This window comes from Ctenopharyngodon idella, chromosome 3 (genome assembly GCF_019924925.1).
Source record: "Ctenopharyngodon idella isolate HZGC_01 chromosome 3, HZGC01, whole genome shotgun sequence".
Lineage (NCBI taxonomy): Eukaryota > Metazoa > Chordata > Actinopteri > Cypriniformes > Xenocyprididae > Ctenopharyngodon > Ctenopharyngodon idella.
This window is the reverse complement of record NC_067222.1, coordinates 21072004-21088706: the sequence shown is the minus strand read 5'-3', so window position 1 is coordinate 21088706 and position 16703 is coordinate 21072004. Positions and strand designations below refer to the sequence as shown.

At 37.0% G+C, this 16703-nt stretch overlaps 2 protein-coding genes across 3 annotated transcripts; one reads left to right on the top strand and one right to left on the bottom strand.

Annotated features, from left to right (window-relative positions):
* The first annotated feature begins 489 nt into the window (after positions 1–489).
* On the top strand, positions 490–11793 carry st13 (ST13 Hsp70 interacting protein). Of its 2 annotated transcripts, none has more exons than XM_051887855.1 (13): positions 490–649; positions 954–1105; positions 1414–1465; positions 1933–2011; positions 2768–2841; positions 4636–4702; positions 4819–4903; positions 4992–5102; positions 5212–5314; positions 8016–8132; positions 8218–8268; positions 8445–8534; positions 10824–11793. In XM_051887855.1, exons 2-13 carry the CDS (start codon positions 996–998, stop codon positions 10953–10955), a joined length of 1071 nt encoding a protein of 356 aa, XP_051743815.1. In that variant the 5' UTR covers positions 490–649; positions 954–995; the 3' UTR covers positions 10956–11793. The 2 variants fall into 2 exon arrangements, with proteins under 2 accessions (XP_051743815.1, XP_051743814.1); XM_051887854.1 differs by having other exon boundaries at positions 8218–8275; positions 8443–8534.
* Positions 11794–13198: 1405 nt separating this feature from the next.
* On the bottom strand, positions 13199–16647 carry rbx1 (ring-box 1, E3 ubiquitin protein ligase). Its single transcript, XM_051887856.1, has 5 exons — positions 16447–16647; positions 14268–14346; positions 14057–14127; positions 13888–13973; positions 13199–13414 (listed from the first exon to the last, which is right to left on the bottom strand). Exons 1-5 carry the CDS (start codon positions 16522–16524, stop codon positions 13402–13404), a joined length of 327 nt encoding a protein of 108 aa, XP_051743816.1. The 5' UTR covers positions 16525–16647; the 3' UTR covers positions 13199–13401.
* Between the last annotated feature and the right edge of the window lie 56 nt (positions 16648–16703).

Sequence of the window (16703 nt, the reverse complement as noted above, 5' to 3'; positions counted from 1 at the left end):
CTTTATTTTTAGATAGCATTCCGGTTTTAATTCTGTTACATTAGAAAACAAACATTACATGGTTACAAATTTCACATTTTTCTTATTATTTATTTTGTTGCAGGTTTATTGTTGTTTTGTTGTAATTTAGTTTTAGAAATTAAAAAATACATATTTTACTCTCCCTAAATATATATATGTATTTTTGTGTATATGAAATAGGTAACAATTGAATCAAATAATATTAATGACATTGGTACATATAATTATGGAAACCATACATTAAAAAAGCAAAATGAAAGGGTGTTGATGGGATTTTATTCAGATGAGTTTTGATGGCAAATTCATTTGCGATTAGTAAATGTACATGTATGTAGGCTATATAGAATTTAGTCAAATATAATTAATTAAAACGGTTTTTAGGATAAGGAGTACATTTTCCCACAGCGGTAAAGTGAGTCTTGAACATGTTGCATATTTTACTCAAAAATGAACGCAGTGCCAGAAGGACCCCTGTTGTTTTGGTTTTGTCGTAGTAGTGAGTTTAATTCGCGCCTGCGCAAAATTCAGAGTCTCGCGTTCACTGACTGGCGCGTGCAGAGCGAGTTCAATCTCGCGACCCTCAAAATCGCTGCCGGGGAAGCGCGTTTTAGGGACTTTGCTCTTTCAGGTACAGCATTAATGTTTTATTTATTCTTCAATCAACATTTATTAAGACAGCTGAATAAAAGATTGATTAAAATACCACGCTTGTTTAACAAATTGCGCTTCCTCGCGCATTATTTCCAGAAGCTTCTATGCAGCGCGTGCGTTAATCCCGTACAGCACTAATTACTGGTTATTTACTGCACTGTTGCATTAGACAGTTCCTTTGCGTTTTTGGCTTTGGGACAACGCATAATTATATTAAGCTCTGGCGTTGATCGGACACGTCAAATGACGGGAATAATAATGCACGCTTCCTTGTTTTCCAGCAAATTGATTTCTCTGCTTGTGTTGGATTCCTGTTGTGAAATATGGACTCAAGGAAAGTGTCGGAGTTAAAGGCCTTCGTGCAGCTGTGCAAAGAGAATCCATCTATACTGCATCTGCCAGAGATGGGCTTCTTTAAGACCTGGCTGCAGGGGTCAGTGACTTATACATCTGAGTTGTGTGTGTGTGTGTGTGTGTGTGTTGTTTATAGTTTTGTATTCAGAATTGAATTCAAATGTTATGTTTTTCATGATAATAATGATAAAGTATGAAATACATTGCGTAATAATGTAGGTTTCTATGCCAAAGTTTAGTGCTTGTGTGAGCAGTCACACCCACATCCTGCGTGACATTTGGCTCCCAGAAAGTTCCAGCTTCATCCCTTTTAATGGAGCACAAAGACACATAAAGCATGATCCCTGTATGACAATAATAAAATGCAAGTATGTTACTTTATTATAGAATGGGAGCAAACGTACCAATACCAACAAAGAATGACAGCTCATCATGCAAGGTAGGAAAAGGAATCAATAATTCACTGGCATTATTACTTGCCTAACACATAAATAAATAAAAAAATAAAAAATTAACAGCATAAGGATGTAAATAATGAAATAACCGACATTATATTCATTCATATATATATATATGATATACTATGTGTGTGAGAGAGAGATTGAGCGAGAGAGTTATGTTTTGCAGTTCAATTGGGGGGGGAAATGTACACATCCACTGGAAATGTGTTAGTATAAAGTTCAAGATCACTTTTGGTCCTTGGATGATGAATAATAGATGCAAAGTGTAAACAAAAAATGATCTGATACACCTTTACGGTATATATTTAATATTGCAGGGATCAAATTTATTACAAGAAATCATATGTAACGCTGTCATTGATTTGTGCTGTTACTGTGGCAGGGCTGTTTTATGAAGTTAATCTACTAAAAGATTGCCATTGTCTGTGTTTTCATTTGCTTCTAGGGAAGCTGTCCATGTGATGGGGCCCCCAAATCAGCTTCCGAACCTGCCCCGCCATCTGAGAGTGAAGAGAGTGAAGTGGGTATGTTGACTCTAATATCTCCTTTAATATCTTTTGTTTGCTCCTCATATGCCATCTTGATATGCCATCGCTCTGGTCTTTTTTTATGGCTTGGTAATAGCTCTAAACTTTTTCCAGTTATTGCTGATGTCACCAGTCTCACGATTTTTCACTCTATGGCAGCATCAGCCTTTTTCCTTGATATTCAAACTAGGGCAATTAGTAGACAATGAAACAGATGCCAACAGAGTTTGACGTGAAGTTGATATCCAGGCTCTAAAATTAACCTTTAAAGCCACATCAAAGCCTGTTTTGCAGTATCATGGAGAAATAGAGAATGAGCATTTTTGGCTGTAGAGGTAATGTTATAGCTAAACTTCTGAAGGTAAAGAACCTGTTAAAAGACACACTAGTCGCAATAGTCACTGATGTTTTGATTAGTAACTGTTTAAATCATTCTAATATGCTGATTAGATGCTCAAGAAACATTTCTGATTATAATAAATATTGAAAACAGCTTAATATTTTTTGGAAACCGTGATACTTTTGATGAATAGAAAGTTCAATAGAACAGCATTTATTTGAAATCTTTTGTAACATAAAAGTCTTTAGTGTCACTTTTGATCAATTTAATGTATTCTTGCTAAATAAAAGTAGTTCTTATTTATTATGGTGCAGTGATGGAAAATATGCTTTTTTCTTTTTTTTTTGTAACAACTGTTTCTTATGGTTACATTATGCTGTTATGTGAACATGAACTGGCATTCATTTCTCCAGAAATCGAAAATGAAGGAGTGATTGAGCCTGACACAGATGATCCTCAGGAGATGGGCGATTACGAGAACCTGGAGGTAAATGCAGTGAATGCACAATGGGCATTTTATTTGTAGCAATAAAGGGCTCATATTATGATATTTCCATTATCCTTTGAGATGGGAGTTCTTTGTACTATGATATTATGTACTATGTGCCAAACTCAAAGTCAGTCCCTCCAGGATTTTGTGATCTTGCAATTGCAATTAAGGCAATTAATGCAAATTCAAGCAATCGCTGAATTATTTGTGGCAGCTTGCATTTTACCTTGTTTCTGAAGAGGGAAAAAAAAAAAAAGTTAATCTGAGGGGGGAGGGGGGAAGTAATATTAGCTAAACAGTTATAAAATTTTGTAAAAATTGCAAAATCAATATCTCATCAATAGACTATAATATGTGTTAAATGCCAAAACATTAAAATACTAATTTAAAACATTTGAAATGTATAATTTGCAATCAGTTACATTGTATAAGCATCTGTGTGTAGCACAATTATGTATTGTCAGCAAAGTTTGTTTCACCACTTGCTTTGTGCATTATTTCAGTATTTATGCACAGAAATGTACAGGTAATTGTACTCTTACTGTCACTAACACTAACTACATAAATACAGATTATTGGTGAGTTTCTAATCCCAAAAAAATACAATTATTGCTGCAATATTTAGGAAAAGCTGCCTCAAATTCAGTCATTTTAGGTTACAGAAATCAGAAAAAGACCTGATGAACTGATAAATGCAGTGTTTTGACTTTGACAGATAAATACATGAACATGTGACCGCCCACATTTACACCTCAACAGAACCTTTTGTGTTCAGAAAATTGAGTCACGGTTTTCTGGATTAGTAAGCAGTGCAGCAAACCACAGTTACTCATTTCACATGCAAAGGTGTTACATAGAACATAGAACTTACATAGAAGTCTTAAAGGTAGGGGTAGGCAATTTCAGAGAGGCTAGCAATAGCGAGCTGCAGTCCACAAATCACCATTGATTTAATGTAGTAACGCTTACTGAAAACATGGTATTGTGGCAGAAATACTCGAATGCTTTTACATTATTAATTTCAGGGTTCATGCAAACTTCTGAGAGTGAAATTCGAACACTCTTCAAGGACTTTTTAAGTGCTTCACACTTTTTCCTGCCCTTAAAAGCTCTAAATATTATCCAATTTTAATGTTATTTTTTATTGTGATGATTTGTAAAACTAAAAGTTTAAAGATAAAGGAAAACTAACACATCTAGGCAAACAAAACTTTACATTACTACTAGATGGCAGCAGAGGAGCACTTTTTGACGCCCTAATATATGGAAAAGTATCATGAAAAACATAAACTTCTTCAAATTGTGACTGAATTGTACAGAATGCAAATAAAGAGCTCTCCTTTTATAATCACTGAAACTGTCGGTCAGTTCAGTATGGAAAATTTAATAAGAGTAGAATATTTACATTTTCCCTATAAAATTGTTTTTGCACATTACTGTTAATAAGTTAATTTTATCTGCACTTGTTAATGCAAAACAATAGTAATATGATTAAATTACCTTTTATAATAATAAAAAAAAAAACAGTGCCACTAAATCAAGTGCTGGCGCCAACTTCTGTAGAACTTAGTGGCATTGTAAATGTTCCCTTATTCATTGTAGACAACCATTGATGTCAAGAATTTTGTGTTGGGTTGCTCTTTCAAAAATGTTGTTGTAAATGACAGAAGATTTACTGTATCTGCTTATGTATCTGCTGCTTGTCAAAGATTGTTAAAGGCTTTAATCATGCTCTTAGTCTGAAGTGAAATTAAACAAACGGGATGATGGAACCGCTTTCTTTAATGTCAGGTCACAGATGAGATGATTGACCAGGCCAATGAGAAGAAGATGGAAGCCATCGGAGTGTTGGGAGATGGTGAGCTGTCTCTTACTTGAAATTGTGATAATGTAATCATAGTGTACATTTCCTTAGTTGTGGTAATAATTCATGATAAAATCATAGGGTTCAACAAAACATGCACATTTTTTCAGGTGACCTACAGAAAGCTCTAGACCTCTTCACGGAGGCCATCAAACTCAACCCAAAATTGGCCATTTTGTACGCCAAAAGAGCCAGGTATCAACCAATCCCTGCTTTGGTTTTTACGGACCTGATTTGTGATTGGCTGTGGTGCTAATTACCTGTATTTGTTTGTGTCTTTCAGTGTTTATGTGAAGATGCAGAAACCCAACGCTGCCATCAGAGACTGTGACAGAGCCATCAACATCAACCCAGACTCAGCCCAGCCTTATAAATGGAGGGGGAAAGCACACAGGTAACAGACTCCAGTACATTTTCATGCAAGAGACATCATTTCTGGCTTGTCACTTCACTTGTGTTGTGCTCAGTGTTTTCCTGCTGATGAAGATTTTTCGTTCTTGCAGGTTGCTTGGCCATTGGGAGGAAGCCGCTCGAGACCTGGCGATGGCCTGTAAGCTGGACTATGATGATGAGGCCAGTGCCATGCTGAAAGAAGTCCAACCAAAGGTATCTGTGCTGAACTCTTGTTTATGACCCTTCCACAAAGACATCTGAGCTGGTGTTACTATTTTTTTGAGAACAGTTGTGGTAACTGCCATCTAGAGAACCCTCTTTCTTTTTTTAATTTCAAGGCTCCCCATTGAATACAACAATATTTGATGGCAACCCCCACCCCTTATTTCTACCAGATATATACCAAATATTTTATAGCTTGGCATAACTAGAAAGATGTACAGGGGTTAGACAATGAAACCGAAACACCTAGTTTTAGACCACAATAATTTATTAGTATGGTGTAGGGCAGGGGTGGCGAACTCCAGTCCTGGAGAGCCACAGTCCTACAGAGTTCAGCTCCAACCCTGATAAAAACTCACCTGCCTGTAGCTTCCTAGTATCCCTTCAGACCTTGATTAGCATGTTCAGGTGTGTTTGATTAGGGTTGAAGCAAAATCTGCAGGACTGTGGCTCTCCAGGTCTGACGTTCGCCACCCCTGGTGTAGGGCCTCCAATACAGCGTCAATTCGTCTTGGGAATGACAGACACAAGTCTTTCACAGTGGCCAGAGGGATTTTGAGCCATTCCTCTTCCAGAACAATGGTCAGGTGTGATGCTGTTGGAGGAAAACATTTTCTGACTTGCTCCTCCAAAATACCTCAAAGTACCTCAAAATATTTAGCTCTGGTGACTGTGTAGAGCATGGGAAATGCTCAAATTCACTTTCATGTCCATCAAATCATTCTGTCACTAGTCTTGCTGTGTGTATTGGTGCATTATCATGCTGATACGTGACACCCCCTTCAGGGTACAATGTTTGAACCATTAGGTGCACATGGTCCTCCAGAATGATTCGATAGTCCTTGGCAGTGACGCGCCCATCAAGCATCGTAGGGAATGCCTTGATATTGCAGCCAAAACCATCACTGATCCACCTCCGTGCTTCACTCTGGGCAGCAACAGTCCGGGTGTTCAGTCTCTTTAGGGCTTCTCCACACATTACTATCACGGATGTGAGAAAGACAGTGAAGGTGGACTCGTCAGAGAACAATACATGTTTCACAAGCATGTTGGCACCAATGAAACCTGCATTTGGCACTGGCACGAGTGGCCAAAGTTTTGGCTATAGCAGCTCAACCATGAATACTGACCCTGTGGAGCTCCAGACGAACAGTTTTAGTGGAAACAGGAGAGTCGAGGTGCGCATTTAATTCTGCAGTGATTTGGGCAGCTGTGGTTTTACCTTGGACACCATAGCTTCCATACACCACCAGAAAGACTTGCTGTCCTGGGGTGCGTTTCCCAAAAGCATAGTTAGCTAACTAACATCGCGAGTTCTGTCGTTACTAACATAGTTCAATGATTTAGTGTTTCCTGATACCATTATTCAAACGAATATTCGCAAACCGCATCGCAAACTTGTGTGGTTGGAACGACAGCTCTCGACCTGTGGTTAGAAGCATAGTTTCTTGTTTTTATGACATGTTGACTTAATAAATCGTTATCTTGAGCAAAATAAGCAAGCTGACATTAAATACAATGTATATCTTTTATTTAGAATATATACAAATGTCATTTACATAATTTAGTTTGTCAAGAGATTTTAAGCACCAAGAGTGCGCATGTGCGTACGTGCTCTGGTACGTAAGAAAGAGCCTATGATTGAATCAGGAAATAAAGCAAAATCGAAAAATGAGAATTAGTTTATTTATTAAAAAAAAAAAAAAAAAAAAAATCTAGCATTAATTCGATCTCAAACGGATTAATTTAAAGAAGTTATTACTCCATCATCTGCGTGACATCATTCACCAACATGGCTGAAAGACAGATTAGCGACAAATACGGTTTCGGGAAACAGTCGTGACTAGTTGATTTGTTCAACGATGCATCGTACTGTGGTAGTAAAGCAGCGAGTTACGTCGTTGTACGGGAAATGCTCCCCTGGTCTCAAATGAGTCAGCAAGATGCACACCAACAGTTTGTCCTCTTCTGAACTCTGATATATCTCTCATTATGTTGTGTGTATTGCAATATTTTATGTGCAGCTGTGCTGTTGCTCTGCTAATTCAACCTTCACACTCTGCTCTTACTGATGGAATGTGCAATCACTGAAGATTGACCATATAGGCGTGAATTCTCCAACACTATTTTGGCCAGTGTTTCAGTTTCATTGCCCAAACCCTGTACATTTGTTATAAAAAAATAACCAAATAATAAGTATATTGATTTTTAGTTGTTTTGGCTTTTTTTACATGCTTGTTTTGTCTTTTTTAAATAATTAAGTAACTATTACTTAATAATTTAAGTAATAGTTTCAGTTTTAAGATTTTATTTAATGACTCTAAATACATCGTAGTATTTTTATAAATATCATGAATGTTCATGAGCTGAACTTGTGTAATATTGTCAAATTATTTGGTATTTTTAAAAGACTTCTTAATCTCAATATAGTCATGATGGACCACAGGGGTCTTTTGTGTAATACAGTTTCTTGTTTTACAGTTTTCTTGTCACATGACAAAGAAAATTATTGAATTCCACTTTTAATATTTAAAAAAATTAATAGATCATAGCATTTAAATAGCATTTTTTTAAAATCACTTATGTAATTAATAGCATTTTTGTTTTCTTCAAAAAAAAAATCTTACTGGCAAAAATGGCAACAACAAAAAAACTTCAGTGTGTCTCATTTGAACCCACCTCTCGCTCACAGGCCAACAAAATCATTGAGCACCGGCGCAAATATGAACGCAAACGAGAGGAACGGGAGATCAGAGCACGACAAGAACGAGTGAAGAAAGCGAGGGAGGAGCATGAGAGAGCACAGAGGGTAAGAAATGAATTGATTTGCATCAATCCACTGAATCATAATTTCCTGCAGAGTTGGTCCTGTTAATGTGCATCTGTGTGTGCAGGAAGAGGAAGGCAGACAACAGGCTGGAGGGGCACATGGAGGATTCCCAGGATTCCCAGGTATCTTCCATTAAACTATTTATGCATATAATAAACCATGTTTAATTCAGAAAACTGCACTACTAAAATAATTTAGCACTTCTGTCTCTCCTCTTATGCACTGAACGGTTCTGTCACGTCATTTGAAAATCTGTGGATTGATGTTGACATTTGTTCTAATCCATCAGGAGGTGCTGGTTTCCCAGGTGGAGCTCCTCCGTTTGGAATGCCTGGACTTAACGAGCTATTTAATGACCCTGAGGTTCTCATGGCCATGCAGGTAAAATGAACCACATACTGCTGAGCAGCAGGACAGTGAGGTTTAAAACATTTTAACAATTGCATAGACTACAGCAGGAGTCGGCAACCTTCTTGTCATGAAGTGCCATTTTTAAGTTTCCTAGTTAATTACTATGCCACAAAACATGGAATTATCAGGGGATTTAAAAATAGTTTTTCCTGACCTGGATAAGTCATTTCAATCTATTAAATTTTAAAACTCATGGAAAATTTGATAGTGATTTATACATTATACTTGTGAAGCTCAGCTGTAAAATATTTGATTGGCTAGGTATTGCTCTTATGAAGAAAAAAGCCTGCTCACAAAGCCATAGTGATATAAACTCATATAAAATCGTTCGAGTCGGTTTTTTCTAATAATTTATTTGAAGCATTATTATTATTAAGCATCATTATTATTCCTTAGTATCTGTTTGATTGATCTTTAGATGTCTAATCACAAATGACTGGGAAGATCCTTTGTCAAGTCAAGTCATCTTCATTTATATAGCGCTTTTCACAATACATATTGTTTCAAAGCAGCTTCACAGTGACAATAGGAAAAATATTATTGAGCTAAAGTTGGTTTTTGATTGAATCACTTCCGTTGTAAAAATTGTTAATTGTTACTTTAGGGGCCGCTTAAATGACACCTTTCGTACTGAAAAAAACGAATACCTTTAATGCATTCTTGCTGTTCATTTACGTGTTTAGTCTATAGGTTTGCGTGTTTGAGTGTGTATGTGCGCAGAAGCTTGGTCTTTTTTTAAAAAAAAGTGATATTTGCCAAATTACTTGCCTGGTCCGCATAATACAGAAAAATTAGTTGTGTCCGTGGATCTATGCAAACTGGAATAATTTTGATAACGTTTTATCTATACATAGGGAAAGGAAAGGGAAGTAGGCCTTCGCAGGGGATAGTTTAGTTGAAACGCCAGGGCTGCATTATCGTCGTGTCTAGGCGCAGGTCCTTCATCTCATCTGGATACAGCCTGGATCTGGCAGGCTGCGGCAAACCTCGGGATAAACAGAGAGAGACTAATATTAGCGTAGACGCCATACTTCTTATGATGTAGCGAGTACATCAGGTGTTATGGGAAGTGTTCCCGGTTCCGGCTTACCTAATCTATGCAGCCTAACAATTTACATGATTTGAATTATAGAAGTAGATAATGTGTTATGTGTATGCAAGTTTAAACAGATGTGTTTTTAGTCTAGATTTAAACTGACAGAGTGTGTCTGCTTCCCGAACAGTGATAGGAAGACTGTTCCAAAGTTTAGGTAAATAGGAGAAGGATCTACCGCCTGCAGTTGATTTTGATATTCTAGGTATTATCAACTGGCCAGAATTCTGAGATCACAATAGACGTGAAGGACTATAATGCATTGAGAGCTCGCTCAGGTACTGGGGAGCTAAACCATTTAGTGCTTTGTAAGTAATTAGCAAGATTTTAAAATTTATATGATGTTTAATAAGGAGCCAATGCAGTGCTGACAGAACCAGGCTAACATGATCATACATACTGCTGCATTTTGGACCAACTGAAGTTTGTTTATTAGGCAAGCAGGGCAACCACCCAGTAGAGTGTTACAGTAATCTAGCCTTGAGGTCATGAACGCATGAACTAAATGTTCCACATTTGTCATTGAGAGCATATGTTGTAGTTTAGATATATTTTTAAGATGGAAGAATTGGTAGATGCTAGAAACGTGACTTTCAAATGAAAGTCACATTTCATTAGAAAATATGGGAAGCCTGTTTAAATGGTTCTCAACAAATTTATGCTGATTTTTAGTTCACAAATGTTGAACTAAAAGTTAGAGGGGAAAAAAGTTAGTTTTTAAAATATTTTTTAAAATAAAGTTTCGAATGCTTAAGGCTGAATTTTATTTGATCACAATTGCAGTAAAAAAACAGTAAAATTGTGAAATATTATTACAATTTAAAAATACATTTTCTATTTGAATATATTCTAAAAAGTAATTAATTCCTGTGATGTCAAAGCTGAATTTTCAGCATCATTACTCCAGTCTTCAGTGTCACATGATCCTGTCATGAGTTGTTCATCTGATGAACTTGTTATTTGTATAAAACACACTTTGGAGAATTTGAATGTAGTTAATCACTATTACTTGCTCATATTTTGGGTTACCAGTCAGCAACCATATAGTATTGGATCTGATTCATAAGTGTCCATAATAACCTGTCATGTGTCTGACATTCCTGAGCATCTCAGCTGACTGTAATATCTACATGGTGGTAAATTGTTAATGCATTCTCATTTTCCAGGACCCAGAGGTGATGGCAGCGTTCCAGGATGTGGCGCAGAACCCCGCGAACATCGCCAAGTACCAGGGCAACCCCAAGATCATGGCCCTGATCAACAAACTCAGCTCCAAGTTTGGTGGCCAGCAGCCCTAAAAAGGGCCCAAAGAGTTTGTGTCCAGTTCCAATACTCTGCTGTAGCTTTTTCTCACTGGGTTTCTTGCCATAAATTACCAACAGTACTTAACTTAGGAGCCGTTGAACTAGAGTTACTGGTTTTAGATGAGTCTGGACTGTGCTGATGAAAGCAGAAGAAACTATGAAAGAGTATCGGAACAAGATCAGAGAGATGGGGCGCTTTTTTGGGGGGTGGGGGGCGGGGGTTGCTTGAGTGAAGCATGAACTTGAAGAATTGGGTTTATTCTTGAAACGCTTTGTTGGGGATAAACTATTTTGTGCTCTTCACAGAGGCTAACATATTTAGCACTTACGATCCTGGTCTTCAGATCATCACAGATTCTGGATTTGAGAGACTATTTTAGCTGCATAGACAAACCGGATTTAACAAACATGTCCATTCTGCAGCTAATCATTCCAGGGATTTAGTCTTATTATCATCACCTTTATTCGTTCAGTTTGGTAGATAGCTTGTTTGTGGTCTTATCTGGCGGACTGGAGATCTGGTTTCATAACATTCTTGGGGTCTAAACTATATTCATACATATTTCCTGTCAAAAGCAATCAGTCAATCATGTCCTCTTTAGATATCATGGGTGTTCCTTTCAAATGTTTTTGAATAATGTTTTTGTTCTTTAGTTTATATTTTTTCATTCATTCTCCTCACCCTCAGTATCACCTGGCATTGCTTTCTGTCTCTCATCAATTAAAAAAAAAAAAGTGAAAATTCAAACTTTATTATTGTGTCAAATTTGCATCTTGTGTGGAATTTAATCATGATTTAATTAAATAAACATTTTGGTTGTTGCAAATGTAAGATGTGTTTATTTACTGCCTTGAAATTTGAGGGGGGGGGTTTTTTTCATATAAAGGAAGTCAGCAGGCTAATTTATTTAAGAAAGAACGAAAGTCAAACAGGTTTGAAGCGACGTGATGAATATTGCACGAATATTTGTGACTCGATATGTAGACTACTGTATGCAAATCAGGAGCTAAATGTATGGTTCACTGAAATTAATGCTATTTTTTTCCTGATGCTTATGTTGTGTGCTAGTGTTGTATTATGTAAAACAGGAACATTTATAAAAAAGCCCAAAATTTTCTTGCACAACTCGAGAAGATGGACCACAATTAGGAATCCCTGCTTTAAAGGATAAGTTCACTTTAAAATTAAAGATTACCAAGTTATTAAGTAGTGTAACAAGTGTAACGCCTCTCGCAGTTCAAAACGCTTATGCTATGTCCTACGCCTTCCGTATTTGACTTACGAAAAAAGCGTAACTGACACAACTTCAGTTACGGTTTTTCGTAAGTTGAATACGGAAGGCGGTCTTGCGGAAGCTAGATAATTTATGTCATAACTTGTGAAATATGGATATTTTTCATAAAAGCATCGCTTCGCTTCAGAAGGCCTTTTAACCCCCCGGAGCCGTGTGGAGTATGTTTTGCTTTGGATGGATGCACTTTCTTGAGCTTCAAACTTTCAATGCCATTATAAAGCGTGGATATGTCAGGATATTTATTAATATAACTCCAGTTGTGTTCATCAGAAAGAAGAAAGTCATATTCCAGGATGGCCTGAGGGTGAGTAAAGCTTGGGGTAATTTTAATTTTAAAGTGAACTAACCCTTTAAGGCCCATTTACACCAAGAAAGATAACTATAATGACAACTATATTAGCATCCACACCAGCAGATGATATTGCTCTGCTTAATATGAGTGTGCGCTGCACTTATGTCGTCTGTTGCTTTAAAAAGCACGAGCTCTTTAAAGCAGGGCGGATTCTGATTGGCTGTCGATGTTTTAATCGTTCATCAGCTAGAAAAATTGTTCTGAAAGACAATTGTTCTTTTAAATTTAGATCATTTGTATAACTCTATCTTTATTGCTATAGTCCTTAGTGTAAACGGGCCTTTAGCGTTCAGTAATATACGGTATATATACACACACATGTAATAGATACAGAATTATATCAGGATCTTTTCACTTGTGCACCGATCTAGAACCTGCTTCCATCACTTCAATTTATCAGATCAGAACTCATAATCTGAGAATTCTATCCACATTATTTTTATTATTATTATTTTACACAAGAGATGAAGCAGCTGGGTTTTTTAAGTCTCTTACATCAAACCATCATTTAAATAACAGCATAGAAATATCTAAGTTGTGTGTTAGAATAGGATGCACCTGCATTATAGAAATATTATAACTGACAGAGCTGTATTTAGAGGGACTTTATTGACAATTTACAGCTTTAAATGGTGCACACAGCACAGAAATAAAAAAACATCAAGAATAATAATTCCAATGTTGACCAGTTGGTCTTTAATATGGAGAGAAAGATGACATCTAAACAAAAATGCATCTGAAGAAAAGCAAATCTGTGGATCTGAAACACTAACACTGGGCCACCCAGATGCTGCTAATGGCCATACCTGTAAAACAGAGCAACATTAGATCAGCAATAACACAAGTGTCAGCATTTACAACCAACAAAAAACATGTCAGGAACACCAATGCATTATCACTTTCCAATGATCAAGTTTTAGAAAATAATAATAATGGGGGAATTTAAAAGCCCTTGTATCCTTTAATCAAAATAACTTCCCCTCCTCTGGCAGCAACATCCCTTCTCTGATGATGTGTTTACTGACATGAGGGCGGGACAACTCACATGGCATCACAGCAATAGCAAACCACAACCATCCAATCAATCCCCCATGGACAAAATTATGTCCCGCACTACATTTTTTATTGTTTGAGAAGCCATTTCACTCGAATATGTGTCACAATAGGGAAGAAAAGACTATTGCACCTTCTGTTTCATGGCTTTAACGTCAACTAGGACCCTCTATTAATACACTTACTGGGACTGCCACTATTTTAATGAAGAAACAAAATCACTTACTTCTGAAACTCCCACTCTCTGTTGTCCAGGGGACACACCTGTCTGGTCTTCAGCCAGCGAGAGATGCAGTGGAAATGAAACGCGTGCTGCAGAACCAAAAGCACACAGTTAGAACCAAAATGAACAGACCTAGAGCTCAAGCTGTGTGTGTGCGTGTGATAATACTCACATTGCAGACTCCCCAGGCCACTGTACACTCCTCTGATGTAGCTGATGCCTGATTGGCCTGACACTCTATACCTGAAGGAAATGCAAGTGTTAAAAATGAACTGGACTTAAATGACCATGGCCACTGACTTAATACCAGTGTGTTAAACAAGAAACAAAAGAATGTGATCAGATTAAAAGATCACCCAGACCAAATGGGAGTTGGTACTTACAGAGGTCCATAATGTGATTTCTACAAATGGCACAGTTGTCCACCACAATGTCCCAAGCCCACAGAGCCACTGCATTCCACTACAAGAGAAACAGAAAAACAGTTCAACCAATCAGATCTCTCAACACGATGGTGTTAAAATTCATAACTTTTTTTCTGTTTTGGCGAATTTTATCTCATTTGTACATTTTTGTATGATCTGCTTGTAATGCCCCAGTTATGTTTAGAGATGGGATTAATTATGGACCTATATATGTTTTGTTTTTTTTATGATGATATGTTTTATGGAAGCTTGCTTTCGCCACAGAATAATAACAGGCAATTGTGTCTTTTTCTCTCACTATTCCAAGTTTATATCTCACAATTGTAAAATATAAACTCGCAATACCTAAAAAGTCAGAACTATGAGATATAAACTCGAAATTGCAAAAAATGAACTCAAAATTCTGAGAAAAATTCAGAATTGTGAGATAAAAAAAACACAACTGGCGGAATCTGTGGCGGAAAAAAAGACTCAGTGAGGCCTGCATCGCCAGCAATAACACTCCCTTTTTCAATGCCCAGAAATCTACTAAAGACATATTTAAAACAGTTCATACGACTACAGTGGTTCAACTTTAATATTATAAAGCGACGAGAATACTTTTGTGCAACAAAAAAAAACAAAATAGTGACTTTATTTCACAATATCTAGTGATGGGCGATTTCAAAACACTGCTTCATGATGCTTCGAAGCTTAACGAATCTTTTGTTTCAAATCAGTGGTTCGGAGCGCCAAAATCACATGATTTCAGTAAACAAGGCTTCATTACATCATAAGTGTTTTGAAACGTCAATGGTTCACGTGACTTTGGCAGTTTGATACGCGCTCCGAACCACTGATTCGAAACAAATGATTCGTAAAGCTTCATAAAACAGTGTTTTGAAATCGCCCATCACTAGATATTGTAAAATAAAGTTGCTATTTTGTTATTTTTGGCGCACAAAAAGTATTCTCATCGCTTTATAATATTAAAGTTGAACCACTGTAGTCACATGAACTGTTTTAAATATGTTTTTAGTAGCTTTCTGGGCATTGAAAAAGGGAGTGTTATTGCTGTCAATGCAGGCATTGGATTTTATCAAAAATATCTTAATTTGTGTTCTGAAGATGAATGAAGGTCTTACGGATGTGGAACGACATGAGGGTGAGTACTTAATGACATAATTTTCATTTTTGGGTGAATTAACCCTTTAAGTTTTCCCAGGAGACTGGGTTGGATCTCTATGGCCTGGTTTCAAGACGGGGCTTAGCCAAAGCCAGGATTAGACCTTAGTTCAATTAGGACATTTAAGATGCTTTTATAAATGTTCACTAGAAAAAAAAAACAGCACTGGTGTGCATCTTGAGACGAAACAATGGCACTGACATATTTTAAAATGTGTAGGTACAAGTTGCTTTTAGTTAAAACAGCTCGAACAAGCATTTTAGTCTAGAACTAATAAAACAACTATTAAAGTTCAGCAATCTATACACAAAGATCAGGAAATACATGACAAAACTGAGAGAATTTGAATGGCGATATCATGATACTTTAACATACACCATGGTACTGAATGGTTACCATGTCCATTGTACTTAAAAATATAGCACGGAACTACTCTGGTACAAGTTCAAAAAGTGTTTAGACGAAGACCACAACCGTTTGAACTGAACGTTCGGAAGGCACCTATGATGTAAAAAGGATCGAATCGAACGTTCGGAATGATGAGTCTACGACAGAACGTTCGGAACATGCCTATGACGCCCCAAAAAAAAGCTGTCTGGGAGGGCAGCTCGCTACTGTCGCTAGGTTTCCCATCAGTGCTTCATTTCTAGTGGCCTGGTTTAATAATCTCTCGGATTACGTTGCAGAATTTACTATAATTCAAATAAGAAGCGTGAGGAACCCCCACGTTACATGTACCTGCTTGATATCGGATTCTACATATTCTCGGGTCATATTAAAAGCTGTTTGTAATATTAAAAAAACACACAGTCACTGATTGAAAATGATGCGGTGATGTGAAGAGCAGCGCCGCTAATGCTAACCGGGGATTATGAACACGCTGATATGGAAGAGTTTAAATGTTAATTAGACTTTAATAAAATGTATCTATATTTAATATCAATTCTTAACACTGTCTTCTCAATTCGTTACCTTTTTCACTTCAAAACGCTTCTTACTGGCTCCACTGTTGGTTCCACTCGGGGTGTCCACATCCATCGCGGCCGCCATGTTTGCTAATGGCCTGATCTCGCGAGAGTTAGGGAGATCGCGTCGTTCCTCAGTTTAGTAATCAGCGATAGGTTATCATTAAAATAGAGCAATACTGCGTGTCTTTATAGGATTCTGCTTATATTAAACCATATTACTATATTCAAAAGTTTATTTTCTCAACATATCTAAAGTAAAGC